Here is a 15,871-nt window from a genome sequence, read left to right as displayed (position 1 = left end):
ATTGTCCTGCTCCGGAATAAATTTAGGGCCAGTCAGACACCTTCCTAATGGTATTGCATGATAAATAAGTATCTGCCTGTATTTATCATAATTGTGAACACCTTTATTCCTGAACAAATCTACAACTAAAATGCAGCGCAAAATTTGCAAGGAACCTCCACCATGCTTCACTGTTGCCTGTGAAATATTTCACATTTTGATTAATCATTTTAGAGCACCTGCTGCCATTTATCTGCATCCCAGTTCCTATGTTTTCATGCATAGTTGATTCAATAGTTTCCATGTCAGAGGAATGGGTTTTTGGCTGCAACTTTTCCGTGAAGACCACTTCTGGCTAAATTTCTCTGGACGGTAGATTGGTGTACCTGGGACCCACCAGCTCTTTGCTGATGGCACAGTTGGACATCTTTTGAAGTTTCATCTGCTGCATTAAGTTTCCTTGGCTGACCACTGCATCTGTGGTCAACATTGCCCATTTCTTTGTGCTTCTTCAAAATAGATTGAACAACACATCCTGAAACCCAAGTCTGCTTTCAAATCTTACATTTACATTATTTACTGTTCAGTGTCCCCCAAATGAGGATGGGTTCCCTTCTGAGCCTGGTTCCTCTCAAGGTTTCTCTCAAGGTTTCTTCCTCATATCATCACAGGGAGTTTTTCCTTGTTTTCCTACCTTCTCTGTTTCTCTACTTTTGTAAAGCTGCTTTGAGACAATGTCCATCATAAAAGGCACTATACAAATAAATTATTTTGAATTAAAAATCTTTGCCTGGGAGAGACCTTACTGATGCAAGTATAAATACTTTGTGTCTTGTTGCAGTCTTGCCATGGTGTATGACCTCTGTCATGAAATTGTCTTCCACAACCTCACCTTAGTAGCAGATTTTGGCTGTTCCTCACCCAGTTTTAAGCCTTCCCCACAACTGTTTCTGTTTGTAAATTACTGTATTTTAACCTATATATCACATTGATGATCATTAGCATTTGCTTGGTATAATTGGTTAATTACATACCTGATCCTACAAATTCCCTGATTTTGTGCAAGTGCCAAAGGGTAGTCACACCAAATATTGATTTGATTCAGATTTTTCTTCTGTTTGCTCACTTTGCATTTTGTAAATTTAAAAAAACAATAGAAATATATATTTTTGAAAGCATTCTTTCTTTACAGCATTTCTTCACACCGTCCTGAAATTTTTGCTTAGTTCTGTAAATATATGAGTTCGTGAGTGAGATCTACCCCTGTCGATGAGCTGCAACTATTTTATTTTATTTTTTTATTTTTTTGTGTATTCTGTGTGTTCTTTCACAGTCCTACGACAGCTCAATTCTTCCATTGCCATCTCAACATTGACAGCAGGACAGTGTAAATTAGCACCACTGATTCAAGTCATCCAGGACTGTAGTCATCTATATCACTACACAGTCAAGCTGCTATTCAAGTTACATGCTTGTGAGCCTTTTTGTACTTTTCTTGTTTTGAATTTTAAATGACATTTTTGCAATTTGTTGTTCTTTGCTGGATATGATTCATTAGGTAGCAAGAGATGTGTTAATATACATGTTTTGGACTTTAGGTCTACCAGCTGATACACTCCAGGGCCATCGTGAACGGTTCCATGATCAGTTCCACAGGCAAGTATATCAGGTGTTCAGAAGAGACCAATTTTAAAGCCTTATTTTGTGAAAAAAAATGTTTTACTTAAATAATAAATAAAATTGTTTTGACTAATTGGATTATAATTATTTAGGTCAGGGCTGGTATGTATAGAGAACCACTGCACATTATTTAACTGGAAGCCATAGAATCGTGGCAAACATCGAGTAGTTGCCTAATAGTAGTATTTCTGTCCTGTGAGAATTAAGTATGAGATTTTTTCATTTTATGTGTGGTTTGATGATTGCTAGTTTATAGGACTTAGCCAGTACCCAAAGAAGAGTTTAGTATATTTAATAGAGGTGCAGTTGTGGTAGTGTGGTGTGTTAGTGTGTGTGATAAAATATATAGGAAAAATTATCTAGTACACAAGTTAATTTTTAAGGAGGAAACTGGTTTGGCCTGTTAAATTTGATTAAATGATGGTCATAAATCTGTTGATGTGATTATATTGTTTTCATCATTGTTGGATGCCCCATTGTTTGACTTTGAGACATTAAACTTCAGTTTGGAAGTTTGTGATCCTTAACCGTTAACTGCCTAGTCATATGAAATGAGATAAAGCTCTAAGTCTCTCTAGAAAAAGAGCCTCTGTCAAATATGCTATAGAATGTAAATTTATTGTTGGTATTTGACTTTGCTATTTCATCAAATAAGTATGTAGAATTTGCTTTGATTAGATAGACTATCTTTTGATCTTGCAGCATGTTAAGAAGTTTACTCCTTATATGTTACAGTATACTAACATTTTGTAATAACTTTTGTGTGATCTTTTTGTAAGTTGCAAGTGTGATCATATCGGGATATTAGTTTTTCCTTTCCCATTTTCTTTTAAAGTCAGCTACATTTTGAGTGTTGCAAAATGTAAACAGCACATCCAATTTTTTTTGCATAACAAGCTAGAAGAACATTTTACACTTGTTTCCAAATAAAAATGTAACCACCCATGATAAACAGCAAAGGAATTGTGATAGCAGAAGCCTAACAAGCATTTTGCAATTCTTTAAATATTTAGCTTTTAGGTGTTTGAGGATCCATGTTTTTATTTCTCTCTTTATGAATCTGTGTACTATTTCCTTTATTGTTCAGGTTTATTGTTCAGGTTGCTAATCTCTGTTACAGATGCATTTTCTGTATGTAGTTTTTTATAAAAAAAATTCAAATTGTTCATAAATTTATGTAGAGTTTTGGGATCTCTGATTTTGTAGATTTTGTTATCAACTTGTTGTTTTCAGAGCCTTAACACTAGGAGTTTTAATAAACTACTCCCAGCATCATAATAGCATTGTATTAGAAATATGAGATTCCCTCCACCTGCCAGAAACATTAAATTTAACTTTAAATCCATTTCATGCCAATTTGGAATGTTCAGTCTGATTCAAATGAGTCTCTTGTAGAAATGCCATTTGAACCTTATCTCTTTTTTTTCTGCATGGTAATTTGGCTGTGAGGGAAAGACCTCAAACCTGTAAGTTGGAGTGAGGGGCCCTTACTGATAAAATAGCTTGATAAATAATGGTTCAAGTAAAAAAAAATCTCCCAGCATTAAAAATAAAATAGGCAAAAACTTGAATGGGCTACCTTTTTTCACATACAAAAAAAAGAAAAAAAAACTTACGCAGGTTAACTTGATTGACTATTCTTTCAAAAAAAGAAGGAAAAATACAGCCAGACGTTTCTGTGTGAAACGTCTGTGAAGTTTCTAGGATGTATCACAGTTACCGTTTATTTTTGTCCTCTTTTCGTTTGGTGCTGAAGGCATTCGAGCAGCGCCTGCTGTGGCCGGTTGACATCCGTCTGTATGCCCCATGCTTTCATGTCTTTTGTCGCCTCTTTGTAGAATACACAGAGTTTTGCAGGATATGGTGTCTGGAACCTGATCTTTTTTCTTTCAACACTGTTTTCGTGTTTGCATATTCTTTCCATTTTTTTTTAAAACATCAGGGGGGTAATCGTGGTCACATGTGATTCGGGCATTGTTCCACTTCAGGACACCTCTTCTCCACACCTGCCCCAGATTGTCTTCCTTCAATTTCAAACTCAGGAGCATTACACAACAATGGAGCAGTGTCCGTTGGTTTTGGCGCCAATGCTTTATGAGCCCTCTGTTGATGGATTGAGATCCAGCCCATCCTTCAGTAATTTTTCAATGAACATGATTGTTGATGAGCCATTTATTGTCTATCTGAGTTTGAAGTTTTAGCAGTTCAATTAGCGCCTCTCCTGTCTGTATTTGTTTCTTCTGCTTCAGTCTTCGTGCTGTTCAAATCTTCCTTGATATCCACTAGTTTTTCTTTGTTTCCTTTCTGAAATATTTGTTAATATTTTTGATCACATGAAAAATGGGTGGGTTCAAACAAAAGATGCCATCTTCTAAGTTGATTGTTTAACTCATCTAGATGTAAATATCAGGAACTTAAAGATCATATTAATCTTTATTATATATATATAATATATATATATTATAATAATAATAATAATAATAATAATAATAATAACAATAATTTGGAAGAGAATGTAAACATTTCTGAAATCTAGGTATGTTTTTCTATCAAAACAATTAAAAAAAAGGTTCTTGGATTCTTGTCTATATGAGGCACAAATAAGAAAATGGGGCTTGAGTATAGTAAATGACATTACTATTACTTTCCACTTTGCTTATGTCTATTTACATTCAATATGCACTTATGGTCATATCAAACAATAGGTTCACCAAACACACAAAACACATCCTTTGCACCACTTTTTGCATATTTGCCTTCACATTGCAAATAGATTTACAAGCAAATGTCATCACTAAAATGTGCACAAAAAGGAAAACTTGAAAGAGATTTGTGTCTACGGAATTACTGTTGGTGGTCTAACCACAACTTTGCACTACACAAGAAAAACTTAACAACCTTGAAGTGAACGTAGGTCTGTAAGTTCATCACCTACAAAATACAAATATAGAGTTTAAATATTGACATAACTTTTGAAATATTCTCGATTCTGCCTTGAGCAATTTGGATAGAGAGACTGAATGTTCTCCTTTATCTTCTTATGATTGTACTTATTTTACTTGTCCTTTTCATTGTTCTCTAATTAATGTTCTGGTAATATTAACCAAAACTGAACTCCAGAGGTAATTTTATGCACCTAAAGTGATATTTTTAAGTTGAAGACAATAAATTTATTTTAATATTCATTTCTGCTTTTTTTTTTTGCAGTCTCAAGACATTTTTTAACAAAGCAAGAGACATGGTGTACTTCAAAAGGCTTATCCAGATTCCAAGGCTACCTGATGTAAGAAACAATTTTGAAAATTCCATGTGTATGTATGTCCATGTACAGGTGGGGGACAATTTAAATGAAAACCACAACTAAATATGTGGCGACACACAAGAAGTGCAGATGCTTCCAGTCATGCATCTTGTTATGCTCACTGGCATTTACTAAAATAATTAGCACACCTTCAGAGGTCTTGTGGAGTACATGCCTTGATGGGTCAGAGCTGTTTTGGCGGCACGATATTAGGCAGGTGGATTTAATGTAATGGCTGATTGGTATGTAAAATAATAGATCAAATATTGATGAAATAAATAGATGTTTCTTTTATGTCTTACTTAAGTGAGCCAGTGCAAAAACAGTATAGATTTCCAAACATTGAAATCACACTTTTACAACAAAACATGTAAAATAAGGCACAAATGTTTGCATATTAGTAACGAAAGCAGCATATTGTGTAACAGGCCACTTTTCAGACATTAAAAAAAACATAATGGGTTTTGCAGGAAAAAAATCTGGCAGATTCTCCATTCTCCAAGATCTTATGTGCTATGCTCTGTATTATACTGTTGGTCAAATTTGCATGGGGTAATCTGTAATGTTCTGTAATAATCTCTCTGGTGTGCAGTTAAAGCACAAATTTACATGCTATAAAGTTGATTTTAGATATAAGTGTGTGTGTAGTGGGAAAATTTAGGTGCTAGTGGGTGGCGAACAGGCTGTTCCAGAGGCTGGATTCTTTGGCTTTGATGCTCCTGTACTTTTTACCAGACTTCACTGGACACCAATGGGTGATTTTGGACTGGTGTGCTAAACAGTATCAAAATATTAGAGAATATGTTTTTGACAGTTTCATAGAATCTGTTCTGGAAGCTTATGGTGGCCCAACATCAAACTTTATGCTTGTTTTTTTTCTTTAATTTGTCACTTGTATTTGTGTTCTGATTTGTCTGAGTGTGTGTGTGTGTGTGTGTTTCTATCTTTCGAGCTAAACAATAATTTGCCTGCAGTCCCCTCCAAACTTCCTTCGAGCATCTGCTCTAGCAGAGCATGTGAAGCCCATGGTTATTATCCCAGATCAGGAGGAGCCTGAAGAGGATGATGAGCCTGAACCTCTAATAGATGTCAGTGAAGCTCCAGTCAGCATGGCTTCCCAGCCACAGGTGAGCTTTTTGGTCAAAATATGCAAAGTTCTTGGCTCATTGTAAGAGCAAGAATGTATAAAACAAATGTAAACTTCAGTTTTTTTTTATGTTTACATTATTATTTCTAGAGAATATGCTGCACAGCATATTGAATGTTTAATCTTTAAAACTATACAGAACTGTTCCTTATACATGTAACCAGAAAAAGGGGAAAGTGTTGCACCACTACTTTAAAAACATCTGCAAACAGTTTTAATAATAATAACAAATAATAAAAAGAGCTGAGTTACAACTGTTTATAGAGGAGGTAGAACTGAAATTATGCACACTGATGTTTAGATCTATAGTTTAATTCTGAACATAAACTAAATGCTATTTCTTGAGTGATAATGCTGTCTAGCTTTTCTGACAGTTTGAATTAACCTCAATATCACACTAAAATTTTTATTTTAGAATGTAAATGTACTCAGCCAACTACTGAATGCCATTTGACACCAATATTAAGTACATTAATACAGTACTATTTGTAAACGGTGTACATTTGTAAAAAGCAAAAAAAAATTTGTACAGAGGAGCTTTTGAAGGAGACAGCCTCATACACAGAGATGTTCATCCATCCATCCATCCATTGTCTATACCTGCTTTATTCCTAATTAGGGTCATGGGGGTCTGCTGGAGCCTATCCCAGCACACATTGGGCAAAAAGCAGGGGTACACCCTGGACAGGTCGACAGGCCATCACAACAGAGATGGTCAAATGCATCAATAAAATTATTTTCAGGCTGAATGTCCCAGTTACACAACTCCATCAAGACGGTTTTTTGGTGTTCAGGCGTGACTTAAAGAACTGTGCATGAAATGACTGTATGTCCATTGATACATTTATTTGATGCTACAAGAGTCTCATTTTTTGAATGTCATAGCTTAAGCTAATAAGGTAAAAATAAATATGTGCATGAAGAAACTAGATCTAAGATCAATGGCCTGTATAAACAAGTTTAATGGATACATTTAACTTGCTAGCTAGATTACAGTACAGTTTATGGCATCTCACTGCCAAATACACCTTAGCTTACATGCCTTAGCTTTTATGCTGTATTTATAAAACATCATATCTTAAATGTACCCTCAGTCAAGAAAGCTGTAAGAATCAAAATTGTTTTTCATTTTTCCTACCACCAAAATGGCCTCTCCTAGCCATTGTAGTCTTTCAAATTTTACAGGGATTCTCCAGTATTCAAACCCGCTGATTTCCCATTTCGGCACAAGTAGACATGTTAACCACAAATAATTTTTTACCACAGTTAATTTTTTAATTTTGGTCAGAATATCTCTAATTTTATTATTAATACTTGCACAGACAAGCCCTGTTATGATCATTTATTGCACTACAATTTAGTGTTTGGGGAAATCTGAATTTTTGCAGTTAGTATGTCTCATAAATTACATATTTGATTACAACCATTATAAACACTAAAACCACATAGAACCTTTTTATACAGTTTAAAGGCCATTCTGGTTTAATTTAATGCATAGTTCTAGATGTCTCATGTACTGTTCACCATTTGATGGAAAAGATTTTGTCTCTTATCAGTATTGGTGTTATTAGTGGAGGAGTTGCAGATAGTCTGTGAGCATCAGTGGTGAGTGCTGTATACTCTATATAGGAATTTTAAGACTGGACAAATTCTCACTTGAATCTCATTGTTGCATCTCAAGAAAGTTTTGGGTTGGTGTCATTTGCAGAGAATGTCATACTAGATGTTGTAAAATACTTTCATATCAATTAGTGGACTTTAAACAGTCTATGAGCATGTCACCCAAAAATGGTTGCTTTTTAAAACTTGACTGGTATTCTGACTTGAAAGATTTTTGTAGGACATCTGTGTATTTCCACATTCTTCACAAAATTTCCAACAAAGTTTAGGTGTTAAGCTTTTATTTGCTGTTTTTTAACAGGTTGACATATTTGATCAGACATTCGGGCCCCCAAATAATGGCTTTGATGACAGGTATTAAAATATTCAAATGTTTCCACTTGTTAACAATAAGCTATTTTGAATGAGCTGCTCCAAGGTATCATTTTCTGCTCTACAGGGACCTCCAGATTGACAGCTTGAAGCACGAAATTGAGCTACTTCGAGCTGAAATTGAGAAGATCAAAGCTGAGGTAAGAAAAACAAGCTAGAGAAAGTTGGCTCCCAATTGCAGCAGGTAAATCCACAATAGTTCCCAAAGAAGGGAAGAACATAGTTTGTTGTTCTTTTGGCTGCTTCCTCTTTGGGGTCGCCACAGCGGATCATTTGGTCCGGATGTTTCAATTTGGCACAGGTTTTAGCCGGATGACCTTCCTGACACAACCCTCCCATTTAATCCGACTTGGAACTAGCACTGAGAGTTAACTCTTCAGAGGACGGATTAACACCCTGCCCGAGAATCGAACCCGGGCCACAGAAATTAGAGCACAGGATCCTGCCACTGGACCACCAGGAGGCTAAGGAAGCACACTGTTTAAATAGACTAATGATACAGGGTTAACAAAAAACGGTTAAACGATTAACTGTCACAGCAAAAGACTGTCACAGTTAAAAAAATAAATGCTAGTTACAGATACAGCTGTTGGGTGGTGTCTGTCATATCCTGATGCCCAAGGTCAGAAAATTGTCTCCTTTCTTCATCACTGCCTGCGATTGCAGAAGCACAACCCAAAGGTGAAAGAAAAGCCGGCATCCTCGTCAGACTAAGACACAGTGCTAATTGTCCCTGCTACCTGGCATTCTACTGCCAAATTTGTGCTGCCCTAAACACATGAGCGTCTGCTTTTAATTCTAGCAGTGTGGAGGAGTAGAAAAAAGCCAGCTATGCCTTCTGCAAAGCCAGTAAATGAAATATATTCATAGAAATGAATATCTGCAAGACTGCAGGTCCAGAAAACATCCCTAGGCGCAGGCTAATTAGTGAGTGTTTTTGTGGACATTTCTAACCTTTCCCTCTCACTGTCTGTAATCCACACATTTCAAAATGTCCACCACTGTGCCTGTACCAAAGAAAGTGGTGGTAAACTGCTTGAACAACTGCTGCCCTGTTGGTCTGACCTCCATTGTCAGTAAATGCCTCACCACGACACACCAATACACACAATTTTGCAACAACTGCTAGACAATGGGCATTGCTTTTAACCTACACAATGCTCTCTCCCACCTGGACAAAATGTAAAAAATGCTATTTGTGGAGTACAAATTAGCATTCAAAACCACTGTGCCCTTCAAGCTTGATGCGAAACTCCATGCTCTGGGCCTGTGCAGATGGATCCTGGACTTCCTGTCAGCCTAACTCGGTAGTTTTTGTGGCCAAATGTGTTTTGTGCTTTGGATGTGTTTAGACCAAACTTGTCTTACAGGAAATCTATAGTAACTCAAATAAATACGCTTTTTTCAGTTAACTTCAATTTATAACTGCTCTGAGCAGAAAAGCATCTCAGAATGCACAACACATCAAACCCTGAAGTGGGTGAGCTACAATGGGATCACATGGTCTTTTCCTGTCTTTAATGGTCCACTATCAGGGAGTATGCACATCAGTGTGATCTTCTCTTATTGTAGCCCACCAACCCCCAAGGTTTAGTTTTAAGCATTTTGGAGTGCGTGCTATGAGTGATTACATGATCAGCAATTTCTGAAATGCTCAAATCAGCCCATCTGGTATCAACAAACATGCAGTAAGTGTCTGTGAAGAGTAAACTCACAGGCATCCCAGTTTTTTTTAACTGAAGCTCTTTAACTATATCAGCATGTTTTAGTTTTGTGCTATGGCTATATTATGGTGGATTAGACAACTATATACTCATAAATGATCAGGTATACAGGATTATTTTAAAGTGGAGTGTGTGTGTGTGTGTGTTGTGCAAATTGCACTTAGTGTCATTATTATTTTTTTTAATGTTGCCATTGGTGAGGATGATTTTAGGCAAGTACCAATCCTGGTAAAATTTCCTAAAATTCTCAGGGACAAAACTTTTAAACAATGGTAAATGTTTCAGAGCAATAGATCATAGACAAAGGCCATAAACATCCTTGCCAGTACAACCGGTTGTATAATGTGCAGGTGGAAAGTTCCTGGAACCACAAATAATAATCTAAGGACTAGTGTATCCCAGAAGATTTTAAAACATGTTCTCAGACTAATGATGAGAGAGGTGAGAATAAAGCCAACAGTGATTAAAAGAGTTATAGAATAACCTAATACACAGACCAGTTTGCAGTACACTGTTTCCATACAACACCACACACAAATCTACTCTGCTAAAATAGAAGCACAGAAATCTACAGAAGCACAGAAAGTTTAAATTTGCAACTGAGAATTAAAAAAAAAACAGAACTCTCTTGGAACAATAGACAAAACAATAATTCAGGAGAGGTTTTGTGATATGGCCTGCTTCTCTGCAAATGGTCCTGGGCATTACCCGTCTTCAAAGGAAACTTGAAAGCAGATATGAATGTACAATGGCATGTTAGAGAAAATGTTATCTCATCAGCTAAGCAACTGTTGTTTTGACTAGATACAACAAATATCCAAAATAACTCAGTGTTTATAATGGAAAGGTGATGGTGCTTGCATTGCAGTTTTCTGATGATTTTGAAATTGTGAGGGGGCCCTCGTAACCCTGAGGATTTGTACACAATTTTGTTAATAGGAATGGGACAACATTAAACCACAGAGAAAAAATTACTTCTTCATGTAGATATCTTAAAACTGTAATTTTTAACTTCTGTACCTTTTAGGCTTTAATTAAAATTTTGATGTGAAAAGAAGTAAACAAAATTAAATAAAATCTGCAAATGTGAATGCAGTTACTTTAGATTTGATGCAAATTAAAACACCAGTCAGTCAGTCAGTCAGTAACTAGATACAGTACTAGTAATCTTTGGCAGATACTGTGTTTATGTGTATATGTATGTATATCTACAGATATAACATTCCTGTGTCTCTTCCCAATGTAGGCTCAGCGATATATCACTCAACTGAAATCTCAGATCAACAGTTTAGAGGCAGAGCTGGAGGAGCAGAGGGTGCAAAAACAGCGTGCCCTTGTAGAGAATGAGCAACTACGTATGGAACTGGAGACTATAAAACGATGCAATGCAGAACATGAGACAATGCAATCTACATTTTTTGAAGCTGACAGTGAGTTTAAACTTGTTTCTAAAATGGCTTATAAAACCCTGTGTCACTAGAATATGTTTATTGTCAATAATACACAGACTTATTGTGATAAAATAATACAATCTAATTTATGTTCAGAGAGGGCTCAAGCTACAGAGCTACGCTATAACAAGCTAAAGGAGAAACATGCAGAATTGGTAGCCAACCATGCAGAGTTGCTCAGGAAGGTTGGTGGTTTTGGGGGTGTTGTATGCCTTTTTGCATGTGTGTTTTAATAAGACATCACTGCATGGTGAAAAAAATTATGTTTCTGACTTGCAGAGTGCAGACACAGTTAAGATGCTCTCGGCCACTCAGCAGACCCAGGAGGAGGTGGCCAGAACTAAACAACAGTTGTCCTTTGAAGTGGAGAGGATCAAACAGGAGTCAGACATGAAGGTTCCCACACACACACACAGATGTGCCACACACACACACAGATGTGCCACACACAATTTTTGTAAATTTTCCCGTGTATGCCAAAATGGATTTGAAATAAATCAGTCAAGATGTGATTTGTAAAGTTCAAGATGTGAACACTCAGCTTTAACTCCAGAGGTTTAAGAAAAAATATTTAACGTTAACCACTTAGGAATTACAGCACAGCCATTTTTACACAGTCCCTCCCATTTTAAAAGGCTTAAACTTGAAAAAGGACAAACTGACTAATAATTCTAATTATAAGGATTATTGTAAAACTTGTGACTGCCTGAAATCATGGACATCACCAAATGAGATGACAAACTTTTCCTGTAGCCAGCTTAGGTTGCTGCATGTTTATGGGAAGACCTGCCTCTTCCTGAAACACTTAGCTCTTATTTTCCCTGTTTGTTTTATGTATTGTTGTATGTTGTTAAAAAAGTTTTTAGGCTGATCCAGTGTTAATGTATTCTCTGATACATTGACTGACTTCTAAGCATTTTTGTATGTCTTGTAAAAGGGTCTTTCTGCCTTCAGTTTTGTCTTTAGTAAGTTATTGCTCAGTTGGGTCAGATGACTAACACTGTCATTTAAGAGCATTCTATTTCTTTTTCTTAAGAAGCTCATGGTTTGCTTTCATGGTATGTTTTGTCACTGTTGATCTGTACTAGTGCTGTCCTATCAATTTCCCAGCAGTTGAATCAGAGCAGATATTATCAGAGCTCTATACACTACAGAATTCATCCTGCTGCTTCTATCAGCAGTCACATCATCAATAAACACCAGGGACCAAATTCCAATGGCAGTTATAAATGCTATTGCCATAACACTGCCTCTGCCATGTTTGAGAGGTGATGTGGTAAGGTTTGGATTCTGAGCTTTCATTCTCCATAGCATTCCATCAGTCTGTTAAATGTAATAATGATTTTCCCTGTCCAAAACTTGCTCCAGAACATAGCAGGTTTCTTTTAGATGGTTTCTTGAGGTAAACTCACTGTATATAGAAATCTCTTGATTGTAGACTTTGACAGTAATGCTCTTACCTCCTTGAGAGTGTTCTTGACTTGGCTAGATTTCATGAATGGATTTTTCTTCACCAAGAAAAGAATTCTGCAGTCCTTCACTTTAGTTGTCCTCCAGGCCTTTTGGAGTTGCTGAGGTTGACATGCAGTAGTTATTTTTAACTGTACCAAATTGTTGATTTTGGCATTTTCTTCTGACCCTCTGATAGATCTCAATCAGCTTAATAATGTCCTGCTTAACATGCATTGCCTCCTCTTTGGACCACGTGAACATGAAGAGTTACCAGATGCATAAAATAAAATATCTGAAGTTGATTTCAACTGTTGATTTTAACAATTGAAATCAACTTCAGATATTTTATTGCCTCCATCTGTCATGACATAACAAGAAAACGGCCACACCTGAACTATACACACTGCTTATCGGTTACTTGTCCAATTACTTTTAAGCCTGTGGATATAAACAGATGATGAACAAAGTGGATGTAATTTCTAAATGGTTAATACAGTATTTTGAATGAAATCTTGATAGCTTCATTTCAAATGGTGTACAGAGGCATGAAAATGATGTCATTGTACAAATACTTACGGACCTGACTATACATTTTGCAGCTAGACGAGCAAAAGTTTGAAATGGATAAATTAAGACGAGGTTTGGAGGAGAAGATTGGAGAGATCCAACAAATAAAAGGGATATTACAGGCTTGTGAAAAGGTATGTATAATGATTTGTGTCTACCTGAATGAACACAAAATTAAGAACCAAATTAGAACAAAATTAAGTGACATTATGGATTAGTGTTTAATTTTATGCTCTTAACATCACCTGTAGGACAGTGAGCAGCTGAGCAACTCTATAACCTCAGTGCAAGCAGAAAAGGAGCGTCTGATGCGTTGTTTGAGTGAGAAGGAGGCTGAGCTATCCTCTCTGAAACAGACAGCACAGCTGAAGGAGTCCTCTCTCCAGCAAGAGAGGGAGAGGAGTAGCAAGGAGCTGGGACATCTCCAGGGAAAACTAAAAGAGAAGGTAGTCTGGGCTTTGAATGGTTCAAAGGCTTATATTTGCCATAACTAGGGAATAACTCCCAGTAAGGGAATGGTAATGGACAGGGATAATAACATTTTGCAACTCTTGCAGTCTACATGCTATTAGTTTCTCTTAGAGCTCTCCTCATAGTCCAATGTAGAAGGGAGAAATAAATGATGCTTACAAATGGGGCCCAGAGTTGATGCTGATGTCAACTTATAGTGGTAGCGAAACTGGTTTAAGATCCTAAGAGTAGAAAGCACTATGGGTTTGGATGTAAAATGAGAGGCTTTGAAGGGTAAAGAAGAGTATACTAAAGCTGGGAGAGATGAAGAGTGACACATTTGTGACTCAATTGTACACCAGTTTGTTTCAGGGCAGTGGAGCCAGTATAGTATCTTTTGTATGTTGGATGTCCAGTAATAATGAATAAAACTTGGAAGACCCAATCCACCTACTTCACACCTCCTCTGGAGGGTACGTTTTTTGACCCTCTGAGTTTTGGTTTCCCAGATAAAGGAAGCTATACAGTGATTGATTAAACGGAAAAAAGACTTGGGCAGAAAAACTGGTAAAGATTGAAACAGTTAAAGAAACTTTGGAAATATTGTCATTTTGATTAAATATATACTTCCAGCTAAAGTAACCTATGCAACTATGCAACCTCTCCAACTCAGCCCACATCTCTTTTTTTTTTTTTAAGTTGACTTTTAATATGACATTTATTTTTGCAGAACAGAGGTCCAAAGGAAAACAATAGTACGGTATACTAGTTACAAATAAATATCTCTGATGCACAAAATAAAGGAATTCCTAACAGATCACAGTGATAAATACAAAAATGCCACAATAACAAGATAATATTTAGGTAAATAAATTCACAAAGTTACAAAGGTATAATTGTAATGATTTGTCAGAGACGGGAGTATTCGAATCTATGTGCAGATCTTTATTGAAACTCACACTGGCAGGAATCATAAACCGTTTAGACGAAGCCAAGTTCAAAAGCCGGAAATCAAACACTAAAAAATCAAAACTGTAACAAAACCAAAAGTCGAAGAAGAAGGCAAGGCGCATACACAGCAAATAATCAGAGAGCAGAACTATGGCAAGGCTTAGTATGTCACAAAAGAACGATACTTCACATTGAACAAAGGGAGCATGCTGCTTAAATGCTAAAGCAAACCAGGAAGTGAGTATGAGAGTGCTAATACTCGGGCGAGGGCTCCCTCTGGTGTTCTGGATCTGGGTGCGATGTTGCAATAATGCAGTATAAAATCCAGCATAAATGTTTTCACATTCCTAAGTGGTCTAATACAGGCTTCCATGTTTTCCAAAATATATCTAGCTTATCACTGTCAATAAATCGTAACTTCTCAATATGAATAATGCCCGCTAACTCACTCAGCAACACATCGAATGTTGGAACAGTGTCAAGTTTCCACCTCTGAACAATCAATCTCTTTGCAAGAACCATAAATGAAGAGATACCCTGTCTTTCATATGTACTAAAAGAAGGTACAGAAATCACCCCAAAAATGGCAATCATTGGATCTGGAGTAATATCTTTTTATACACACTTGAAAGCAGATAAAAAATATCAGTCCAGTACTTGTGAAGGTTACAACATGTCCAAAATGAATGCAGATGTGTACCCTCCACAACCTTGCATTTATTGCATACCAGTGACACTTCAGGAAAAATCTTGTGAAGCTTAGTTTTGCACATGTATACTCTGTGTAGAGATTTGAATTGGATTAAGTTGTGTCTAGTATTAATTGAACAATCATGTATATTCTATAGGCATTCCTCCCATTGCACATCCTCAATAGTGAAACCTAAATCCTCCTCCCATGATTTTCTAATTGTAGTTGTGTCACTATCTACCAAATCACTTAATACATTATAGAAATATGACACTGCTTTTGAGTTTCCGGCTTTAAATCAGTTTATTTCCTCAAATTTTTCATGCTTTTTTAATTGTTTAAAATCAGGATTTGCAGATATCTGAAAAAGTGAGAATTTGGTGACCAGAACTTTGACTGGAGCTCTTTAAAAGACAAGAAATGCCCATTCATATGAAGTGAGCTGACACAGCTTATTCCCTTCTGATTCCAAAGCGAAAAAACCTT

The 15,871-nt window shown here is 36.4% G+C and overlaps 1 protein-coding gene across 3 annotated transcripts in view; it reads left to right on the top strand.

The window, feature by feature from the left end:
- The window catches only part of hip1rb (huntingtin interacting protein 1 related b), a 65,267-nt gene that overhangs the window by 22,471 nt on the left and 26,925 nt on the right, over nucleotides 1-15,871 (top strand). For all 3 annotated transcript variants that reach the window (XM_058374556.1, XM_058374555.1, XM_058374557.1), the window contains exons 8-18: nucleotides 1,313-1,453; nucleotides 1,578-1,635; nucleotides 4,867-4,942; nucleotides 5,935-6,087; nucleotides 8,029-8,081; nucleotides 8,167-8,239; nucleotides 11,070-11,253; nucleotides 11,371-11,459; nucleotides 11,554-11,670; nucleotides 13,326-13,427; nucleotides 13,545-13,739. In XM_058374556.1, the coding sequence (XP_058230539.1) occupies nucleotides 1,313-1,453; nucleotides 1,578-1,635; nucleotides 4,867-4,942; nucleotides 5,935-6,087; nucleotides 8,029-8,081; nucleotides 8,167-8,239; nucleotides 11,070-11,253; nucleotides 11,371-11,459; nucleotides 11,554-11,670; nucleotides 13,326-13,427; nucleotides 13,545-13,739 (1,241 nt within the window). The remainder of the gene's footprint in view (nucleotides 1-1,312; nucleotides 1,454-1,577; nucleotides 1,636-4,866; nucleotides 4,943-5,934; nucleotides 6,088-8,028; nucleotides 8,082-8,166; nucleotides 8,240-11,069; nucleotides 11,254-11,370; nucleotides 11,460-11,553; nucleotides 11,671-13,325; nucleotides 13,428-13,544; nucleotides 13,740-15,871) is intronic.

The sequence above is a fragment of the Hemibagrus wyckioides genome, linkage group LG22 (assembly GCF_019097595.1).
Source record: "Hemibagrus wyckioides isolate EC202008001 linkage group LG22, SWU_Hwy_1.0, whole genome shotgun sequence".
Taxonomy (NCBI): domain Eukaryota; kingdom Metazoa; phylum Chordata; class Actinopteri; order Siluriformes; family Bagridae; genus Hemibagrus; species Hemibagrus wyckioides.
Note: the sequence above shows the minus strand (reverse complement) of the source record. Positions and strands in the feature narration are given on the sequence as shown.